The sequence below is a fragment of the Bubalus bubalis genome, chromosome 6 (assembly GCF_019923935.1).
Source record: "Bubalus bubalis isolate 160015118507 breed Murrah chromosome 6, NDDB_SH_1, whole genome shotgun sequence".
Taxonomy (NCBI): Eukaryota; Metazoa; Chordata; class Mammalia; order Artiodactyla; family Bovidae; genus Bubalus; species Bubalus bubalis.
In genome coordinates this window covers 3,142,336-3,163,659 of record NC_059162.1, presented here as the reverse complement: position 1 = coordinate 3,163,659, position 21,324 = coordinate 3,142,336, and the positions used below count along the sequence as shown (strand labels likewise).

General features: G+C 40.2%; 1 protein-coding gene and 2 long non-coding RNA genes across 4 annotated transcripts in view; 1 reads left to right on the top strand and 2 right to left on the bottom strand.

Moving 5' to 3' along the window:
• TMCO1 (transmembrane and coiled-coil domains 1) overlaps positions 1–9,489 on the bottom strand; it is a 57,762-nt gene extending 48,273 nt beyond the window's left edge. For both annotated transcript variants that reach the window (XM_044944095.1, XM_006057290.3), the window contains exons 1-2: positions 9,270–9,489; positions 8,780–8,857 (exon numbers count right to left, since the gene is read on the bottom strand). In XM_044944095.1, the coding sequence (XP_044800030.1) occupies positions 8,780–8,857; positions 9,270–9,339 (148 nt within the window). In that variant the 5' untranslated portion in view covers positions 9,340–9,489. The remainder of the gene's footprint in view (positions 1–8,779; positions 8,858–9,269) is intronic.
• A 17-nt stretch (positions 9,490–9,506) lies between these two features.
• Positions 9,507–12,188, top strand: LOC102402790. Its single transcript, XR_327452.3, has 3 exons — positions 9,507–9,654; positions 10,930–11,019; positions 11,442–12,188. It is a non-coding gene; the product is annotated as an uncharacterized LOC102402790 (long non-coding RNA).
• Positions 11,853–21,324, bottom strand: part of LOC112585516 — a 46,097-nt gene continuing 36,625 nt past the window's right edge. The window contains exon 4 of the long non-coding RNA XR_003109870.2: positions 11,853–11,981. This is a non-coding gene — a long non-coding RNA (uncharacterized LOC112585516). The remainder of the gene's footprint in view (positions 11,982–21,324) is intronic.

Here is a 21,324-nt window from a genome sequence, read left to right as displayed (position 1 = left end):
AGAAGGAAATGGCAACCCACTCCAGTGTTCTTGCCTGGAGAATCCCAGGGACGGTGGAGCCTGGTGGGCTGTCATCTATGGGGTCACACAGAGTCGGACACGACTGAAGTGACTTAGCAGCAGCAGCAGCTTCTTATAGTATCTTAGTGTACTTCCTTTACTAGAACATGGTACAGAATATGTATTATTTCTAAAAGTTCATTAAAGAGAATTGCAGGTAGAAATCTTTCCCTTACTATATTAAGTATGCTGCTTGAATTTTAAAAGCAAAATTGGTGTTACTCCTTTATCAGAGATGTAAAATTCAATTTAACTCCACTATTACAAATAAAATGGTAAAATTCTGACTAAAATAAAATCTGAGTGTGTGTATAAATATACACATTGGATGCCTAAGTGATAGGTACTATTCCAGGTAGATAAAAAGATAAAAGATGACATATTTAGGGAGAGAAAGACAGAGATTTAGAATGAACTACTAGTTTGAGATCATAAAAGGAAAGAGTCATATTCTACAAGATGTTACAGAAACAAAAAATATTTCTCCCCACCCCAGAAGGACTACAACACAACTACTTGGCATTTAACCATGGCTGCATAAAAACCAGGGTGGGGAGGGAAATATCAGAAGGCTAGAAAATAGAAACATAAGATGATACTACAAACATTACCTGATCTTCTAGCACAATGGATTAAGACTAGATAAATCTTTTCCAGGGATAATACAATGTTTTTTTTAACTTCACGAAGTTACAAAGAAACTCTAAGAAATGGAGATATCAGAGTTGACCAAAAAAAAGATGTCTACTATGAAACATATTTTTGCCTATGACCTGGTATTACTTACTGCATTCTGAATTCCAGAGTTGTCAGTTTATAAATTACTCTAAAACCTTTATCATGTTTCACTGTAAACCAAAGAAATACTTCATACAACAATTTGCACTTAGTAAATGTTCTCAAATAATTTTGTTACAAGAATCCAATTACATATAGTACTTTAATCTTTCTCATTTATTGAAGTGTTCTTTCATTAGTCTATATTATAAAAGTAAAACAATGAAAAAAGACTTACTGATATTTAGAGCACACTCATCTGGAGACCACCTCAATCAAACAACTTGGTATCTTTAAGAAAGCATCTTTCAACAAGGATGTCCACCACAGTAGCACAGGTTTCTAGATAACATCAGTATTCTCCAAATAACACCTAAGATCAGACCTGCACAAGATGAGACTTGAATCTGTGATTCAAATCTATCTATATTTCATATTCCTCAAAAGCGCAACAAACCTTTTTTTTTTTTTGAGATTTTAATTATTTTATTCTTTTACATTTTGAGTCTGTGCTCAAAATGTAAAACCACTTAATTACAGAAAAAGAGCAGATGAAACAGCAAGGCCTCCCTTCAGTTTGGTTTATTACTATTGATTTGTTTGAAATGTGTGAAAATACACTTGCTACTGCTAAGTCGCTTCAGTCGTGTCTGACTCTGTGTGATCCCATAGACAGCAGCCCACCAGGCTCCGCCGTCCCTGGGATTCTCAGGCAAGAACACTGGAATGGGTTGTCATTTCCTTCTCCAGAAAATACACTTAGTCATCTTAAATTCACTTTGAGCTATCAAAGTCCGAAGTGAATTGATTCAAAACTGTCTCAACAGATAGAAAATTTCTACTTTTCAACTGTGGCTGCCTACTTATTTATACTCGTATAGGATTTTTGTTTGGCTAAAGTTGTAAATGGGCTTCCCTGGTGGCTCAGCTGTAAAGAACTGGCCTGCCAACGCAGGAGACATGAATTAGATCCCTGGGTCAGGAAGATCCCCTGGAGAAGAGATCAGCAACCCAACCAGTATTCTTGGCTGGGAAAATCCCATGGACAGAAGAACCTGGCAGGCCACAGTCAATGGGGTCGCAAAGAGTCAGACACGACTTAGAGACTAAATCACCACCACCACCACCAAAGCTGTGAATAGATTAGATTTTTATTTAAGTTTGAATTTTAACAGTCTACAAGTTGGTGGTCATCCAATGAGAGTTGTCACTGAAAAACATTTTTAAAACACCACAGTAAAACACTCATTTAGAGTCAGTCATCCTGCAGTTTTAAAGATAAGCAAAGTTCTTATGATTGACCCGCACCTCCCCATTTCCTTCATTTCAAAGAAAAACCACTTTTACCTCTTTCAGCTGACTGTTTTGGTATTTACTTCTATATCTTCTTTTTTTTTTGGCAGAGCCATGCAGCAGGTCAGTTCCCCAACCAGGGGCTGAACCTGGGCCATAGCAGTGGGAACTCCAATAAAGTTGTGTTTGTGTTTTAACCTCTGTGTCTTGAAATATCATAAAACCCATTGTCATAGTTGTAATTTTGGTTAAATGTGAGTTCAACATTTACAAAATTATGACTGTGAAAATACTGTTCACAGGTGATTTACACAGTAAACTATGATGATTCTTTCCTTCCTCCAAGTTTTTCCCAGATTTATGTCATTTTAAAATTTGTTCGGTTGTCTCCACGCTGCTAAGTCGCTTCAGTCGTGTCCGACTCTATGCGACCCCATAGATGGCAGCCCACCAGGTTCCGCCGTCCCTGGGATTCTCCAGGCAAGAACACTGGAGTGGGTTGCCATTTCCTTCTCCAATGCATGAAAGTGAAAAGTGAAAGTGAAGTCGCTCAGTTGTGCCCGACTCTTAGCGACCCCATGGACTGCAGCCTACCAGGCTCCTCCGTCCATGGGATTTTCCAGGCAGAGTACTGGATTGGGTTGCCATTGCCTTCTCCTCGGTTGTCTCCATACTTATCACTAATTCAGCCCCAAATTCTTGGCTAGCTGTCTGCATCTTTCCAATATAAAACCAGATCATTAGGAATTATAAGTTTTTCTAAAGAAGTTTCTCCTAGCATCTTCTAACAAGCTCAGCATGGTGCAAAGCTGACATTCTTAAGCATGTCAGATCTAAATCTGCCTTCACCATTGTCCAGGGGATTCCCTTTACCAGAATCCTGTGTTGGTGCTTCTATTTCCTGGAGTTCATATCTTCTTCTTCTTTTGGTTTATTCATTTGTTTTGATGTAGCGTATTTTCCAGTAGTTTGTTGAGATAAAAATGTTAAGACCTTGTGTATCTGGTAATTTCCTTAAAGGATCCTTTATGTCCAGTTCAATCCAGTCACTCATTTGCGTCCGACTCTTTGCGACCTCATAGACTGCAGCATGCCAGGCCTCCCTGTCCATCAACTCCTGGAGCTTGCTCAAACTCATGTCCATCGAGTTGCTGATGCCATTCAACCATCTCATCCCCTGTCGCCCCCTTCTCCACCTGCCTTCAATCCTTTCCAGCATCAGGGTCTTTTCCAATGAGTCAGTTCTTTGAATCAGGTGGGCAAAGTATTGAAGTTTCAGCTTTAGCATCAGTCCTTCCAATGAGTATTCAGGACTGATTTCCTTTGGGACTGACTGGTTTGATCTCCTTGCAGTCCAAGGGACTCTCAAGAGTCTTCTCCAACAATCACATTTCAAAAGCATCAATTATTCGAAGCTCAGCTTTTTTTATGGTCCAACTCTCACATCCATACATGACTACTGGAATATGTTTTTATTACTGCCATTTCCATGTGATTCTTTCTTATAGTTTCCATCTCCTAAAAATCCCCATCTGTTCATGCATGTTGTCTACCTTTTCTACCAGATCCTATGACATGCCAATCATAGTTATGTACAAGTTCTATACCTGGGCTCTACAAACTTTTCTTGCCTTGATCCATACCAAATTTTGAACACAGAATGTCAGAATGGCTTATGTTTGCAATTAAGACATTTGCTCAAAGAGGGAATTTATCTTATTTCTTCCTGTTACGAATATCTAGAAAAAGGTATCTACGCCCCTTCATTGTATACTGCACTCTTCATGGTAAACTCTATATAGAGCAAGCAATCATAAGTTTCAACTGATTGTATAAAAGAAATAATACATGCTCACTGAGTTTTTGTGTTTTTTTTTTTAAATTGAAGTATAGTTGATTTACAATGCTGTGTGAATTTCTGATATACCGCAAAGTGATTCACTTCTTTTTCAGATTCTTTTCCATTACAGTTTACTACAAGACATTGAACAGTTTCCTATGCTATACACTAGGACCTTGTTGTTTATCTATTTTATATATATTTCTAATCCCAAACTCTTCATTTACTCCTCCCCTACCCTTCCCCTTTGGTAATTATAAATATGTTCTCTATGTCTGTGCATGCTCACTGAGTTTTTATAAAGTAGAGGACATAAGACCATAAGAAAACACCAAGAGACTTTCGAATCACTGTCAACCTGCTGCTGCTACTGCTGCTAAGTCGCTTCAGTCGTGTCCGACTCTGTGCGACCCCATAGACGGCAGCCCACCAGGCTCCCCCGTCCCTGGGATTCTCCAGGCAAGAACACTGGAGTGGGTTGCCATTTCCTTCTCCAATGCATGAAAGTGAAAAGTGAAAGTGAAGTCACTCAGTTGTGTCCGACTCTTAGCGACCCCATGGACTGCACCCTACCAGGCTCCTCCATCCATGGGATTTTCCATGCAAGAGTACTGGAGTGGGGTGCCATTGCCTTCTCCGACTGTCAACCTACCTTATACTTATCTTCAAAGAAAGAACATTAGTCAATCACATTAAAAAATACAACTATGGAAGCTTTGCCTGGCAACTATACTACTTTGAATTTAGGTGTCAGGTGAAGGAGACAATGTTTATAATACAGATAACTACTATAAACAAGGTAATTAATTGTGGACACTAAGGAAGCCCAAAATCTATAGAGTAAATTCATATTCATATAAGTATTTAAGGTATGAGAATATTGATCTAAACAAATTCAAAGTTAAAAGTGTTTTATATTTCATAAGACTACTCCATGATACATATGACATGAAGAAATTTGTCTATGGATGCTACTACATGCTGGCTAACTAGTTTATGATCAGAGCAGAACAATTTCTCACAAAGAATATATGTGGTGTTATGTTATAGAAATAGTTTATTCTTTAATATATTCAACACACTTTTATCAAGCATTGAGAGAGCTAATCCTTAGGTAGGTTGATAAGGAGTCTGGGGCCCTCAAGGAGGAAGAGGTCCAGGGTTCTCAAGGAGGGGAAAAGGACAAACATTTTTTTCTATGTTGCTTTGTCTTAGTCAATATAACAATGAGGACACATTTCTCCTTAACAAGAACCTTCTGACTAACCTTGTTATCTTAAAATGTATATTGTGGGAGTGGGTCTGGTAAGACCTTTCTATTGTTAGCTCTAATCTTGTTAATTTAAGATGTATGTTGTGGGAGTGGGTCTGGTAAAAGTATATAAGGCCTTGATAAGACCAGTAGTGAGTGGGGGCACTCTCCATCCCCCTTCTGATGTCTATGTCAGACCCTTTCTCTGTCCCTTTCATACTTTATTAAAACTCCTACACAAAAGCTCTTGAGTGATCAAGCCTGGTCCCTGGTCCTGAAGCTAAATTGTCTTCAGAGATCACAAATCCCAACATTGTTCACTGTAAGCTATCAGTATCAAATCTATGTCAGGCACTGTGTGTACTAGAGATATAATGGCCTTTGCTCTCACAGAAATTATACTTTAGTTGGGGAGAGGCTATTATTCAAACAATAATAATCATACACAGATAAAATTATAAATATGACAAATTATCTAAGGAGAAGTAGCTGTATAAATTAGGGATCATGATAGGGGAGACTAAATAAGGCTTTGAGATCTGAAGAATGAGTAGGAGTTCATTATACAAAATGAGAAAGGAAAATTATCCCAGAGGAAAAAGTAGTACAAAAGCCCAACTGCATAGTAGGAAAAAAGCAAAATTGGTTCAGACGATGGCTAAAGAGTAGGGAAAAACATGATACAAATGTGGTCAGAGAGGAGACAGGGAGGCACATGACTATGCTGGACTTTGTAAGACACACCTTTGTCCTCAAAGCAATGGGAAAAAATTGAGTGTTTTAAGAAGGAAAAGTAACATAATAAGATTTGTGTTTTGAAAATTACTCCAGGTGTTTCTGTATGGAGGAGATTTGAGCAGCAGCAGATAGACCAATGAGGAGGCTGTCAAGGTAGACTAAATTAAACTTGATGGAAGTTTAGACTAGGTGATGGTGGAAATGAAGAGATGTGGAAAGACTGAAAACAATTCAGGAGGACAATAAAGTATCAGGGCTTGAGAATGGACTGCACATACAGGGTGACAGAAGAAAGTATCTGAATCAACAAATATTTATTAGACATTGAGCATGTGCCAACCACTGTTCTAGGAGTATAGGATAAATCAGTACACAAAAACGATTAAAAATAAATAAAAGTATCCTGCTCCAGTGAAGTGTCATTCTAGCAGATGACTCAAAACAAAACAGAGCAGGATAAAGATGAGTAGCAGTGGTAGAGGAGGTAAGCTGACTGCAGTTTTAAATAGGGTGGCCAAGTTAAGACTCACTCACTGAGGTGAGCTCTAAACAAAGATTTAAAGAAGATATGAAGATATGGGCTTCCCTGGAACCTCAGCTGGTAAAGAATCTGCCTGCAATGCAGAAGACTCCACTTCAATTCCTGGGTCAGGAAGATCCCCTGGAGAGGGGCTAGGCTACCCACTCCAGTATTCTTGGGTTTCCCTGGTGGCTTAGCTGGTAAAGAATCCACCTGCAATGAGGGAGACGTGGGTTCAATCCCTGGGTTGGGAAGATCCCCTGGAGGAGGGCATGGCAACCCACTCTAGTATTCTTGCCTGGAGAATCCCCATGGACAGAGGAGCCTGGCAGCCTACAGTCCATGGGGTTGCAAAGAGTTGGACATAACTCAGCGACTAAGCCCACATGAGGGTTAGGTAAGATTTGATAGGGAAGAACATCCTAGGTAGAGGGCACAGCCATTAGAAAGGTCTTGACATAGGAGTGAGGCTGACATGTAGTGAGGAACAGCAACAGGTCAGTGAGAGTGGAGCACAGTGAGTGAGAGAGAAAGAAGCTCAGAGCTGTAACTTGGGACCTCTGTGAAAACTTTGTGGTTTTTTTCCTGTGAGTCAAATGGGACACCATCATAGAGTTATGAGTAGAGGAGGGACATGAACTGATATACTACAAGAAAGGATTATTCTGGTTGCTATCTTGGGAATAGACACAGGGAAACAGGAACATTTGTTCAAGGCTATCATAATAATTCATGCAAAGGATGATGGCAGTTTAGACTCTGGTAGTTAGCAGTGGAAATGATGTAAAGTGGTTAGGCTGTGGATATATCTGAAGGCAGGCCAACAGTACTAGATGTGGCTGTGAGAGAAAAGTTACAGATAACAACCGGAGGATTATGTCCTGAACAACTGGAGGGACAGTATTACCAATGACCAAGATTGTGAAGGTTACATACATAACAGGCTTAGAAGTGAGGAACAAGAGTTCAATTTGGACAGGTTGGGTTTAAGATGATTGTTAGACATTCCAGTAGAATTAACAAGTTGATAATTGGATATCTGAATCTTGCATTAAGGATAAATGACTAAGGACATATATTTGGAGGTCCATGGCAAATAGAGCACATAAATGAGTTTATTAAAAGAGTGAGTACACACACCAGTCAGAATGGCTGCTATCAAAAAGTCTACAAACGATAAATCCTGGACAGAGTGTGGAGAAAAGGGAACCCCCCTAACACTGTTGGTGGGAACGCAAACTAGTACAGCCACTATGGAGAACACTGTGGAGATTCCTTAAAAAACTGGAAATAAAACTGACATCAGTTCAGTTCAGTTGCTCAGTCAAGTCTGACTCTTTGCGACCCCATGAACGGCAGCACGCCAGGCCTCCCTGTCCATCACCAACTCCTGGAGTCCACCCAAACCCATGTCCATTGTGTCGGTGATGGTTTGGATTTGGTTTCTAATTCTTTGTTTGCTCTGAGACATTAACATGTCATTTAACCTTTCTGAGTCTCAATCTCCTTTTTTTACAAAGGAAGAAAAATATTTATACAACAATATTTACACAAATAGTTGCTATGTGGATATTAGAAATGGCATGTTGTAAGAAAGAAGACTTCAAACTCCTATGAATACATACAGAAAAGTTATGGAATACAGAAAGTTAAGATGTGAAAGTTAATCTTTATGACAGAAGACTGAAAACCAGACCAAACCTATAAGGAACCATCCATATTATACCTCTAGCCGCTCCCTCAGCTGTATCCTGTGGAATTCCTGTTTTATTTCAAAAACAACTCAACTTGCTCTTAACCCTTTTCTCAAATATTCCTTCAACCATAAGACCCAACAGAAAATTGGGCTTATCCCTAAAGACACCATTTAACTTTGACACCAATCATAATGACCCGATGTTCTCCAGACACACCTTACAAGTTAAAATTTCCATATTTTTTGCACATATGCTATCTTCTTTGCCTGGAATTCCTTCCCCATGTCATCCTCTGTCCAAATTCTAACTACCCAAGAAGGACTCCAAAGCTATCTGCATCACAAAGGCTTCAATGGCCCCTCACAACTGAACAGGATATCTTCTTTAGAACTGCCAAAACACATAACAAGTACGACTCCCGTGAGTTGCTCTGCTGTTTGTAGTACATATTTTGCACAAAAGTCTTATATTTCTAAATAGACTTCAAGTCGGATTCACCTACTCCTACAAAATTTTATAACCGTCGGTGCTCCTAAAATACGTCCTGTGAACATGCACTTCAGTAAACCTGACTTGTTTCTAAAGGATGTTGGCATACTTACATTTTTTACTCTGTTTTTCCACTTCTGCCTTCAGTCTCTTGTACTTGTCTGTCCTGTAAACCAGGACCCAAGTTATACCTGAAACATTAAAAGCAGAATGCTAATAGAGAAATGTTTGGACCGTAACAAAACCCTTATTAGTGGTTACTGTTAGATAAGAATGGATTTTGACTTTTTGCCTTATATTCACTAGTGCTTAACAACTGATGTTCAACCAAAACAACCATGACACGATTCGAAGTTGTCGCCACAAACACGCAAATGAAATCTACCCTGGACCGGAGAAACCTGGCAATGAATGCCACACTGGATTCTCTCACACTCCTGAAGGTAAGATTCCCTGAAATAGAGTACATGAGACGCATCCCCACCGCCACCAAAGGAAGCAAGGCTCGTGACCTCTCCCTTGGAGGCTCGAGGGACCCGGGGCCTAGGATCCTTCCCTTCTCTCGGGGTCTGATCACACGTCAAAAAAATCAGCTGCTCTCACCCTCGGCAAGCAGAGCGGTGCACACGGAGATAAAAACGATGAGCAGCGTGTCTGCGAACATCGTGCTCATCTCGCGACGGTTCACTCTCTGCACTCCCACCCTGCACGGGGGAAGTCCTTGACAGCCAGGAAAAGCGGAGCGAAAACGATTTTCCTAGATTTCAGGACCGCGGAGTAACACACCGACTCTGACAGGCAGGAAGCCTCACTTCCGCTTCCTGGGCGCAGCGCCGGAAGTGCCCATTCTGGCGTGCCCTGTTGCCGCGAGAATCCTGCGGAAACCGCGCTCTAAGTTTCTGGGGCGGATGAGCTGGCTTTCAGGCCCAACCTCGCGAGAGTTGGACCTGGTGTGCCTGAGACTACTATAGCGGCGGGACTTTCTCTGGTAACGTTTGCTAGCTGCGGTACTGAGGTGCTCTTTCTTCTCACCCGAGTGTGCGTTTTTTGACTCGTCTGCTCGTCCGTGTTTCTGTCTCAGTCCCACATTTAAGGCCGAGTAGATAGTTTAGTTTCGGTTTGCCTAAAGTGGGGAAATTGGCTTCCAAACACACGTACTTAAACTCTGTTTAGGTTCCAGGTCACGGATTTGGGGCTGGAAGCGCGAACATCAATGAGCCCCGGGCCGCTGGCTTCCAGGCACTCCCATTCTAGCAAAGGAGAGAAACTTGTGCATACGATGTGATTAGAACTTTTACAGAAGTGTGATCAGAATGCTGCGGTGACCTGGTTCAGCAGGTGGTCAGAGGGAGCTAATGAAAGGAATTGAAGCAGTGGCTTAGAGGAGTCAGTGTTTTGAAGAAAGGCAAAGACACAGTCCTTGAAAATACCTGGTGTGTAATAGAGCAGCGAGCGGCATATCATAGGAGGTGGTCATACATACACTCGTGAAACTCCTATACTTTGGCCTGATGCGAAGAGCTGACTCATTTGAAAATACCCTGATGCTGGGAAAGACTGAGGGCAGGAGGAGAAGGGGACGACGGAGGATGAGATGGTTGGATGCATCACGGACTCAATGGACATGGGTTTGGGTGGACTCCGGGACTTGGTGATGGACAGGGAGGCCTGGCGTGCTGCGGTTCATGGGGTCGCAAAGAGTCGGACTTGACTGAGCGACTGAACTGAACTGATAAGTACAGTCAAACACCATTACGCAGGGTGGGCTTAAGAAAATGGTGGGAGATACTACGATGAGTAAGGGAGCAGGAACTTGATCTGAAAGGAACCACTGATGCATGTAACCAATTTACCTTGGAGAATGAGCACCCAGTTTCCAGTATCTTCCCATTTTTCAAGAAAATCCCCAAATCCTGAGTTATGTAAAATTTTAAATGTTCTAATCTATAAATGCTGCTAACTCATTAAAGGGCTCCCCTGGTGGCTCAGAAAGTAAAGAATCCACCTGAAATACAGGAAAAATGGTTGAAGAAAGAAGTTGTCTTAGCAGCTTAGTTTAAGCCTTTTCAGCTTTTCCAGACTGATTATGTCTGTGTGAGTGTGTATGAAAATCAGGAAGCTGGCTGAACTATCTCCCCTTAACTTGTATTTTCTATTCTTTGTTCTTTTCTCCTAAACACCAATGCACTTTATTTATAATTTCCCTGTAACAACTGTATTTGGCCTTTATTTCTTATAAATGCATTTCTTGTCTCCTCTTTAGACTTAGTGGCAGACATCCTGTTTCCTTTTAACGACATTGAGCTTCTACCTGTGTGAGGATCACTGGTAGACACTACAGTGATTGGAAACGGTAATTATCAAGATACTATTTCTGACTTCCTTGGAAGTTACATGTTATAATAAGATGTAGGAGAGGTGTTGATTGAAAAAAAAAAACAACAAAAACCACCTTACAACCTCAAAGTTGGGAGTTAACATTTTTATTCAGAAGTCTTTCTGACGCCTTAAGCCCTGAAGGCAGCCAAGGAGCTCTGAGGGACTGATCCAAAGGGGTATGGGAGGAGCCAGGAGGAGTTTTTACAACAAAAACCAGGTTGGAAGTCAAGTGATCACTGCTAATTAAAGAAAAACCAGACATCTCAAGTTAATGAGTTTAGCCATATATGGGAAGATGCAGGAGTCTGGGCTTATTGAAGATATTCTTTCGCTATGCACCTTAACTATCTAGGTCCAGTTGTTGTTGTTTCCTAACTCCTTCCTGAATCCCCTCAGGGTGCACCATTGCAGTGGCTGACAGCTTGGTGGTGGGCAGCCTGTTTCTCTCTTTCCTGAGCTCCCTCTGGGCTGAACAGTGGCTGATGGCTTGACGGCTGCAGTATCACGTGTTTGCTGATGTGGCAAGTGACATTTTACATTCACAGACATGTGCATAAAATGTTACGAGCACAGATGAGGGCAAGATTGGCTCTTTCTGGAGGAGCTGGAAAAGCTTCATCTCATTTCAACTGTTCAACTTGGATGGTTTTTATTCAGCTTTGTATCACCCATGGTAAATGTTGAGGTACAACAGAGCATGACCTTTGAAGTTAGACTTGGTTTTCTCTCTTGATTTCCTTTCTGTCTTTCTTTTTTTTTTTTGCCATCATGCCACAAGACTTGCTGATCGAACCTGGGGCCAGGCAGTTAAAGCACTGAGTCCTAATCACTGAACCGCCAGGGAATTCCCCATATCTGGTTTGTAGTACTTGCTTTTCCACTTAATTGACAGCAGTCCTTGAACATATTAACATCTTTGAGCCTCAATTTCCTTACCTGTAAAATAGTAATAACATCAACTACATGAAACCATTATGAAGATTAGAGTATATTATAAAACATATAAAACTGTGGCACACACATTTGAACAAATCCAACATGCTATTTTATGTACTACTAAGAAAGAAAATAACTAAGAAAACCATGATTGTAAGATGCATCTCATCCAGAGGTGTTAAAATGTAATAAAAAGCATTTAAATTATTCCTCAGTTAATATTTACTACAAAACTGTCTACTGTTAGGATAACATTTCCTTCTCTGGGTATGTTAGTTGCTGAGTCATGTCCAGCTCTTTGCTACCCAATGGATGCATAGGAGCCTGACAGACTCCTCTGTCCGTGGAATTCTCCAGGCAAGAATACTGAAGTGATTGCCATTCCCTTCTCTAGGTTATCTTCCTGACCAGGGGATGAGCTCTTGTCTTTTATGTCTACTGCACTGGCAGGTGGATTCTTTACCACCAGTGCCACCTGGAAAGCCCTCTCTAGGCCAATGACGTGACCCTTTTGCTGAAGAATAGTGCTAGAGGCAATTCAATGACATCTTTATTGCATGCTACCAGATTCCTTTATCATGTCTTTAAGCACTTGGTTGTACTAATTTTTAGGTTTCAAAGTTTTGTCCCTGAAGACCACTCCAAAAAGTCACTGTACTGCTCTTAATTTCTATGATTATTACAAGGCTTATGTCCTGGGACTTCCTTTCACTCTTCTCTAGGATAGGAGTCACTATTTCCTGAACCAACATCTTCTGCCTTAGTTTATACTTTTTTTTTTTAAGTTGTGGTACAACCTCAAGTAACTTGCTGTGAAAGGTAAGTGGGAGCTAAACTTCAGTGTTCTTACATTATTATTAGTAATAATTATATTTACTACTAGGCTCAGCATTGTAAAAGATTATGAGAGAAATGAAATCATTTCTCTTAACTGAGGTATGAAAGAATATGGTCTTTAGGTTTAAATTGTAACCCTACCTCATGCAACCTGTATTATTCTAGGAAGTGAATTTAATTTCTCTGAGCCTCTTTTTTTTTTTTTTTTTTTAATATGTGAAATGGAGGTAAAAATATCTACTTTGCAGAATTACTGTGAGGTTTATATAAGGCTAGAGGCAAAGTTCTGGAGTCAGGCTACCTGTCTTCAAGTCTTAGCTTCACCACTCAAGTAGATGTGCACTTTTAGGCAAATTATTTCACTGCACTGTCCCTTGGTTTCCTTAAATGACATAATAATAATAGCACCTTAGTCCAAACGGTTTTTTTTTTTTTTTTAATTATGTGAGTAAAGTATTTAAAATGGTACTTGGCTCATAGAAAGTTCATAGTAAGTGTTAACTATTACTATTATTGGTTCTTATTAAACCACCTAGCATATAATCCTTGGACTAGCTTTTTCTCATTCTATTCATTTTCCTGGTGACCTTGCTTTCTTCAATAGCTTCAGTTACCATCTATCCACTGGTAGCTGAAATTTTTTTTCTGATTCTCAGACCTAGTATCTAACTGCCAACTAGGCATTTTCATGTGGATATTCCAAACTGAATCTATGCAGTTCTTTCACCCAAACTCCAGTTTTCTCTTCTTCCCTTATACGTACATATATACTTACACTTCCCTTATATATATATATACACATATATATATACAATTATTAAGTCTTAAAAAGAACATTCTAATACATGCTGCAACATAGATGAGCCTTGAAGACATTATGCTGAGTGAAATAAGCCAGTCACAAAAGGATAAATACTGTGTGATTCCACTATGAGGTACTTAGAGTTGTCAGTCCAAAGACATAGAAAGTAGAATGGCAGATGATCAGGACTGGAAAGAGGAGAGAGAGAAGAGTTATTGTTTAATAGGCACAGAATTTCAGTTTGGGAAGATGAAAAGTTCTGAAGATGGATGTGGTGGCTGATTGTTGTACAGCAATATGAGTGAATTGGACTCTTGTTGACTAAGAGGGTTACTCCATTCCTTCTAAGGGATTCTTACCCATGGTAGTGTACATAATGATCATCTGAATTAAATTTGCTCATTCCCATCCATTTTACTTTACTGATTCCCAAGATGTCAGTGGTCAGTCTTGTCATCTGCTTGACCATTCCAATTTACCTTGATTCATGGACCTAACATTGTAGGTTCCTATGCAGTATTGTTCTTTTTAGCATTGGAATTTACTTTCACCACTGGACACATCCACAACTGAATGTTGTATCCACTTGAGACGCATCCACAACTAAGTGTATCTGCTTCATGGTTTTTGGCTTTTGGTTTTTTTTTTAGCCACTTCATTCTTTCTGGAGCTATTAGTAATTGCTCCACTGTCATATCTTTTTGCCTTTTCATACTGTCAGTGGGGTTCTCATGGCAAGAATATTGGAGTGGGTTGCCATTTCCTCCTCCAGTAGACCATGATTTGTCAGAACTCTTCACTATAACCCATTTGTCTAGGGTGGCCCTGCACGGCATGGCTAATAGCTTCATTGAGTTATGCAAGCCTCTTCAATATGTCAAAGCTGTTATCCATGAAGGGGGAACTGAACCCTTAGACACAGTTAAAAAGGTAGGCTTGATATTGTGCATATGATACCATAAATTTTAAAAGACTTTGTTAATTTGGACCATATCTAGAGGATATGGATCAGCAGAGTCTTTTGATCCTTGTGGGAGTGTAAATTGGTACCATCCCCTCCAAAAGTTTGTCATTACCCTGTAGAGATAAACATTTGCGTACCCCATGACCTACTATTTTGCTCCTAGGTACATACCCAAAAGAAACTTGAACAAGTACCAGGATATATACAAGATTGTTCATATGAGCATTCTCTTTAATATCAAAATTTAAAACAACCCAAGTGCCCATATACAAATAGAGGATAGATAAATTAGGATATATACTCTAGATTTTACAGTACTACAGTTATAGTCCTTAATAATGGGCTTTCCAGTTGGCTCAGTAGGTAAAAAATCTGCAATGCAGGAGGTGTGGGTTTGATTCCTGGGTCAGAAAGATCCTCTGGAGGAGGGCATGGCAACCCACTCCAATATTCTTGCCTGAAGAATCCCATGGACAGAGGAGGCTGATGGGCTACAGTCCATAGGGTTGCAAAGAGTCAGACACAACTGAAGCAATTGAGCATGCACACAAGCATGCCTTAATTAATCCTAGCAATACAATATTGAGTGAAAAGAATGTAAGAATTATATACAGCATGAAGTAGACTTTGTAATGTTAATAACTTCTAAGTTCCCCACCCAACACTATTTAGGAATCTATATGTGTATATATATATATTCATATATATATATATATACACACACATATATATAGGTGATAATAAAAAGAAAAGCAAGAAAATGATTGTTTTTAATATATACTTTTTTTATATATACGCATTTTTTAAGTGTAGTTGACCTACAGTGTTTCAGATGCACAGCAAGGTTATACATAAACACATATATTTTTGAGGTTATTTTCCATTATAGGTTATTACAAGATATTGACTAGAGTTCCCTGTGCTATACTGTAAACCTTTATTGCTTGTTGCATATTTTTTAAATTAGAAATCTAGCATTCTTTTCATACTAAGTCAAATAAGTGGAATCAAAATGTCATAAATGTTTCAATTAGGCAAAATTTCATAAGTTCTCTAAAATATATATATATTATACATATTATATGTATGTGCTGCAGTCCACTGGTTCGCAAAGAGTCAGACACGACTGAGTGACTGAACTGAACTGAAAATATATATACAAAAAATATGTATATACAAAATATACATATATATATATATGTATATATATATCAAGCTACCATGCTTGATAAAGGCTTGAGAAAGGACATCCAAAAAAAAAGGAGATGGAGAAATTCGAAAACAAACTAATTGAAATGGGAGCACTGAATATGAAATAGAAAAAGTGAAGCAAACCAGATAAAGTAAAAGATCATCATATAGTACAGTTGTTTTTAAACATGGATGCTCATTAGAAAGATACCTGGAGCTATGGAGAAAGTAAAACAATACCTGGGTGTTTGTATTTTTCAAAAAGTTCCAAGATAACTAGGATATGCATCAGGATTTTATTTTATTTTATTTTTTTTAATTTTATTTTATTTTTAAACTTTACATAATTGTATTAGTTTTGCCAAATATCAAAATGAATCTGCCACAGGTATACATGTGTCCTCCCCCATCCTGAACCCTCCTCCCTCCTCCCTCCCCATGCATCAGGATTTTAAAACGTGATTACAGGTTTTTCTATTAAATAGTAGTTTTGGTGATATACAGTTCTATTATTTTTCTGTTGACCAGTAATGCTACAATGGTATTAAGTGAGTAATAGTTACATAATCACAATAGTAAAAAATATTTATCAGTTTTCACAATCAGTAGACAAAAAATAAAAGATCATTACGATTAACCTAACAGTATAAAACAATGTATGTAATACAATTTGGGGGTCAAGCAAGTGATGTGGTAAGTGGAATTGCATACATGCACATATGACTACTGGGACTTCCCAGGTGGTGCTAGTGGTGAAGAACCTGCCTGCCAGTGTAAGAGACATAAGAGAAGTGGGTTCGATCCCTGAATTAGGGTGATCCCCTGGAGAGAGCATGGCAATCCACTCCAGTATTCTTGCCTGGAAAATCTCATGGACAGAGGAGCCTGGTGGGCTACAGTCTGTAGGGTTGCAAAGAGTTGAACATGACTGAAGTGACTTAGCATGCACACACATATATCTTATATACATTCTATATCTGCCCAGCCAGACTCTTTTGGTTGGTGCATTTAATCCATTTACATTTAAGGTAATTATCTATATGTATGATCCTATTACCATTTTCTTAACTGTTTTGGGTTTATTTTCTGTAGGTCTTTCCCTTCTTTTGTGTTTCCTGCCTAGAGAATTTCCTTTATCATTTGTTATAAAGCTGGTTTGGTGGTGCTAAATTCTCTTAACTTTTGCTTGTCTGAAAAGCTTTCAAATCTGAAGGAGAGTCTTACTGGGTAGAGTAGTCTCGGTTGTATGTTCTTCCCTTTAATTGGTTTAAATGTATCATGCCATTCCCTTCTGGCTTAAAGAGTTTGTTGAGAAATCAGCTGATAGCCTGGTGGGAGTTCCTTGGTATGTTATTTGTCACTTTTCCCTTGTTGCTTTTAATATTTTATCTTTGTCTTTTTGTCAGTTTGATTACTATCTGTCTTGGTGTGTTCCTCTTTAGGTATTTCCACTGTGCTTCTGTAACTTGGTCGACTATTTCCTTTCCCATGTTAGGGAAATTTTCATCTATTATCTCTTCAAATATTTTCTCAAGTCCTTTCTCTCTCTCTTCACGTTCTGGGACCCCTATAATGTGAATGTTGGTGCACTTAATGTTGTCTCAGAGGTCTCTCAGGGTGTCTTCATTTCCTAGTCTTCTTTTCTCTATATTCTGCTCTGCAGCAGTGATTTCCACCATCCTGTACTCGAGGTCATTTATCCATTCTTCTGCCTCAGTAATTCTATTTATTCCTTCTAGTGTATTATTCATCTCTATTTTCCTGAGATCCTGAATTTAGTTGTTTTTTAGTTGTTTAAGTTTTTTTTTTATTGTTTTTTCTGGGGTTTTATCTTGTCCCTTCATCTGGGGCATAACTTTCTGCTCTTCCATCCTCATTAACTTTCTATAATGTGATTTTTGTGGGACTGTGGTTCTTCTTGCTTCTTCTGTCTGCCCTCTGATGGAGGAGGCTAAGAGGCTTGTGTAAGCTTCCTGATGGGAGGGACTGGTGGTGGGAAAAACTGGATCTTGCTCTGGTGGGCAGGGCCTTGCTCAGTTAAGCTTTAATCCAATTATCTGCTTGATGGGTGGGGTCATACTCCCTCCCTGGTAGTTGTTTGGCCTGAGGCAACCCACTCCAGTACTCTTGCCTGAAAATCCCATGGACAGAGGAGCCTGGTAGGCTGCAGTCCATGGGGTGGCTGAGGGTTGGACACCACTGAGCGACTTCACTTTCACTTTTCACTTTCATGCATTGGAGAAGGAAATGGTAACCCACTGCAGTGTTCTTGCCTGGAGAATCCCAGGGACGGAGGAGCCTGGTGGGCTGCCGTCTATGGGGTCGCACAGAGTCGGACACGACTGAAGTGACTTAGCAGCAACCCAGCCCAGGGATCTAAGGTAGGATTAATGGCAACCTCCAAGAGGAACCTCCAACTGGGATATTCCCAGACAGGTGCTGCCAGTCCCTGCATCCCTGTGGTGGCCCCTGCTGATTCCCCCCTCCACAGGAGATGGTTCAACACTAGCAGATAATTTTAGTTCAGTCTCCTGGGGGGTAACTGCTCCTTTCTTCCGGTCTTGGTGTGTGCAAGATTTTGTTTGTGCCCTCCAAGAATGGAGTCTCTGTTTTTCCCAGTCCTGTGGAAGTCCTATAGTCACATACTGCTGGCCTTCAAGGTGGGGATTCTGTGGGGATTCCCAGTCCCTTTGTTGGATCCCCAGGCTGGAAAGCCTGCTGTGGGGTTCAGAACCTTCACAACAGTGGGAGAACTTCTTTGGTATTATTGTTCTCCAGTTTGTGGGTCACCTACCTTGCAGGTACGAGATTTGATTTTATCGCAGTTGTACCCCTCCTACCATCTCACTGCGGCTTCTTCTTTGTCTTTTTACCTTTTTGGGGGGGGGGTGCGGGTGGCTTCACTGATAGCTCAATTGGTAAAGAATCCCCTGCAATGCAGGAAACCCTGGTTCAATTCCTGGGTTGGAAGGAGCCCCTGGAGAAGGGAACAGCTACCCACTCCAGTATTCTGGTGTGGAGAATTCCGTGGACTGTATAGTCCATGTGGTCACAAAGAGTTGGACATGACTGAGCGACTTTCACATGACATCTTTTTTTTGTTTGTTCCACAGTCCTTCTGTTGAATGTTCAACAGCTAATTGTGATTTTGGTGCTCTCACAGGAGGAGATAAGTGCATGTCCTTCTACTCTGCCATCTTGGAGAATGATGATTTAGATAGTGGTACCTTGAATAGGGGGGCTTCCCTGGTGGCTCAGATGGTAAAGTGTCTGCCTGCAGTGTGGGAGACCTGAGTCAGGAAGATCCCCTGGAGAAGGAAATGGCAACCCACTCCAGTACTCTTGCCTGGAAAATTCCATGGACGGAGGAGCCTGGTAGGCTACAGTCCGTGGGGTCACAAAGAGTCGGACACGACTGAGCGACTGGATGATGCAATGGAAGGTCAAAGAGGTGAATGTAAATGTAAATTCATGCTCTAGTTTTCACGTTGGTGATTTCATGGGTATTTTTTAAATTAATTTTTGGCTACACTGGATCTTCATTGCTGTATATGGGCATTCTCATTGCTTTGAGTAGGGGCTACTGCCTAGCTGCAGTGAGTGGGCTTCTCAGTGTGGTGGCTTCTCTTGTTGTGGAGCACAGGTTCTATGGCACACAGACTTGACTAGTTGTGGTACAGAGGCTTGGTTGCCTCTCAGCAAATGGAAATTTCCCAGACCAGGGATTAAACCCATGCCCCTGCATTGGTAGGTGGATTCCTAATCACTGGACCACCAAGAAAGTCCTGTTGTATTATTTTAAATGAAAGAATTGTCGACTAAAAAAAAAGATGTGCAACTTGAGAGTTATGAGTTAAGTTTTATTTGGGGCAAAAAGAGGACTGCAGCCCAGGAGGCAGCATTTCAGATAGCTCTGAGAGACTGTTCCAAAGTGACAGTGGAGGAAAGTCAATATATAAGGTTTTGGTGAAAGGAGAGTTCAATACCATGAAGCCCTCAATTTACAAAAGGTTTTTTGTTAGTCTTGAGGGTCTGATGTCACCATGAAGGGATTTAGTGCTTCTCTAGGTATGAGGAGATGCAAGGATTGAGATTATAAAATCTGTTCCTAAAAACATCCAACTATCTAAAGACCTGTCCCACCAGATTCCCTGGAGTACAGAGCACCTCACTCCACCCTGAGTTCCCTCAGGGGTTGTTGAAGGTCAACAGCTATAGCAGCATGGGGTTCAATCTCAGTAGAGGCAGATGGCAAATGCCTTGTTGTTCAGGCATTGGTGATGCTCTTGGTAAGTGCCAATTTGTAGTTGACAGAATGAATGAAGGTTCTAGCCTTGAATGAACAATTGGTGAGAATGTGTCAGGAGCCAAGAATAACAGTAAATCTAATTCTCTGCATCTGAGCTTAAAAGTATTTTTTCTTTTTTGCATTTAACGGTATATCTGCTTGATATTGTTGAAGAAAAGGAGGGGGGAGTAATCATTTAAACTACTTGCTATCAAGTAAAAATGACACTCTAGAAAAATTTCACATTTCTTATGTGGCTTCAAGTACCCTCTGATTGACTGCCACACTTTTGCCTGAGCATTTAAATATCTCAAGTGTAAAAGAGCCGTGATAGTGGAAAGACACCAAAATATCTTGAGTTTGGATGGGAATTTTGCAAAATAATCTGTTTCTTTTTAAGAAGATTAGTCTGCCAACTTTACAAAGGATAGATTTATTTGGAGGAGAATTGCAGTCAGTAAAACCAACTATGAGGCTATCATCATGATACAATTTTTCAAGTGAAGATGCCCTGAACTAAATTGCATAGTAATCAGCAGAAACTGACAAGAAAGAGAAGAAAAATCCAAGAGAGTTTTGAAGGATGAAATATTAATTCTTAGAATTAAATAAAATGAGGTGAACAAGAATTCTAAAGTTCTAAGAATTCTGAGGTTTATACCAGAGGCATTTCTAGGTATACTGAGACCTAGGGAAGTGAAAGTCACTCAGTAGTCTCTGACTCTTTGTGACCCCATGGGTTATACAGTCCATGGAACTCTCCAGGCCAGAATACTGGAGTAGGTAGCCTTTCCGTTCTCCAAGGTATCTTCCCAAGTCAGGGATCAAACCCAGGTCTCCCACATTGTGGGTGGAATCTTTACCAGTTGAGCCACAAGGGAAGCCATATATATATATATATATGAAGAGAGAGAGAGAGAGAGCGAGCACTAAAGCTTATACAATTCTTGGGGTCTTTTAAAAGGAAAAATATAGAATTACAGTAGTATTCACTTCTTCAAAAGTGAATACTTACTTTCTTATTTAAAAGGAACCAGTGCAAGTGAGGATCCCAAAAGCTTAAGTTTCTTTCGTTAATCTCATGGTAAATGTCTCTGAATGTTTTTATTTTTATTTATTTATTTATTTTGGCTGCACTGAGTCCTTTTTGCCGCATGCAGGCTTTCTCTAGTTGAGGTGAGGGGGCATGACGCAGTTGCACTAGGGTGTGTGGGCTTCTTATCACAGTGGCTTCTCTTGATCACCAGGGCTTCCCTGGTGG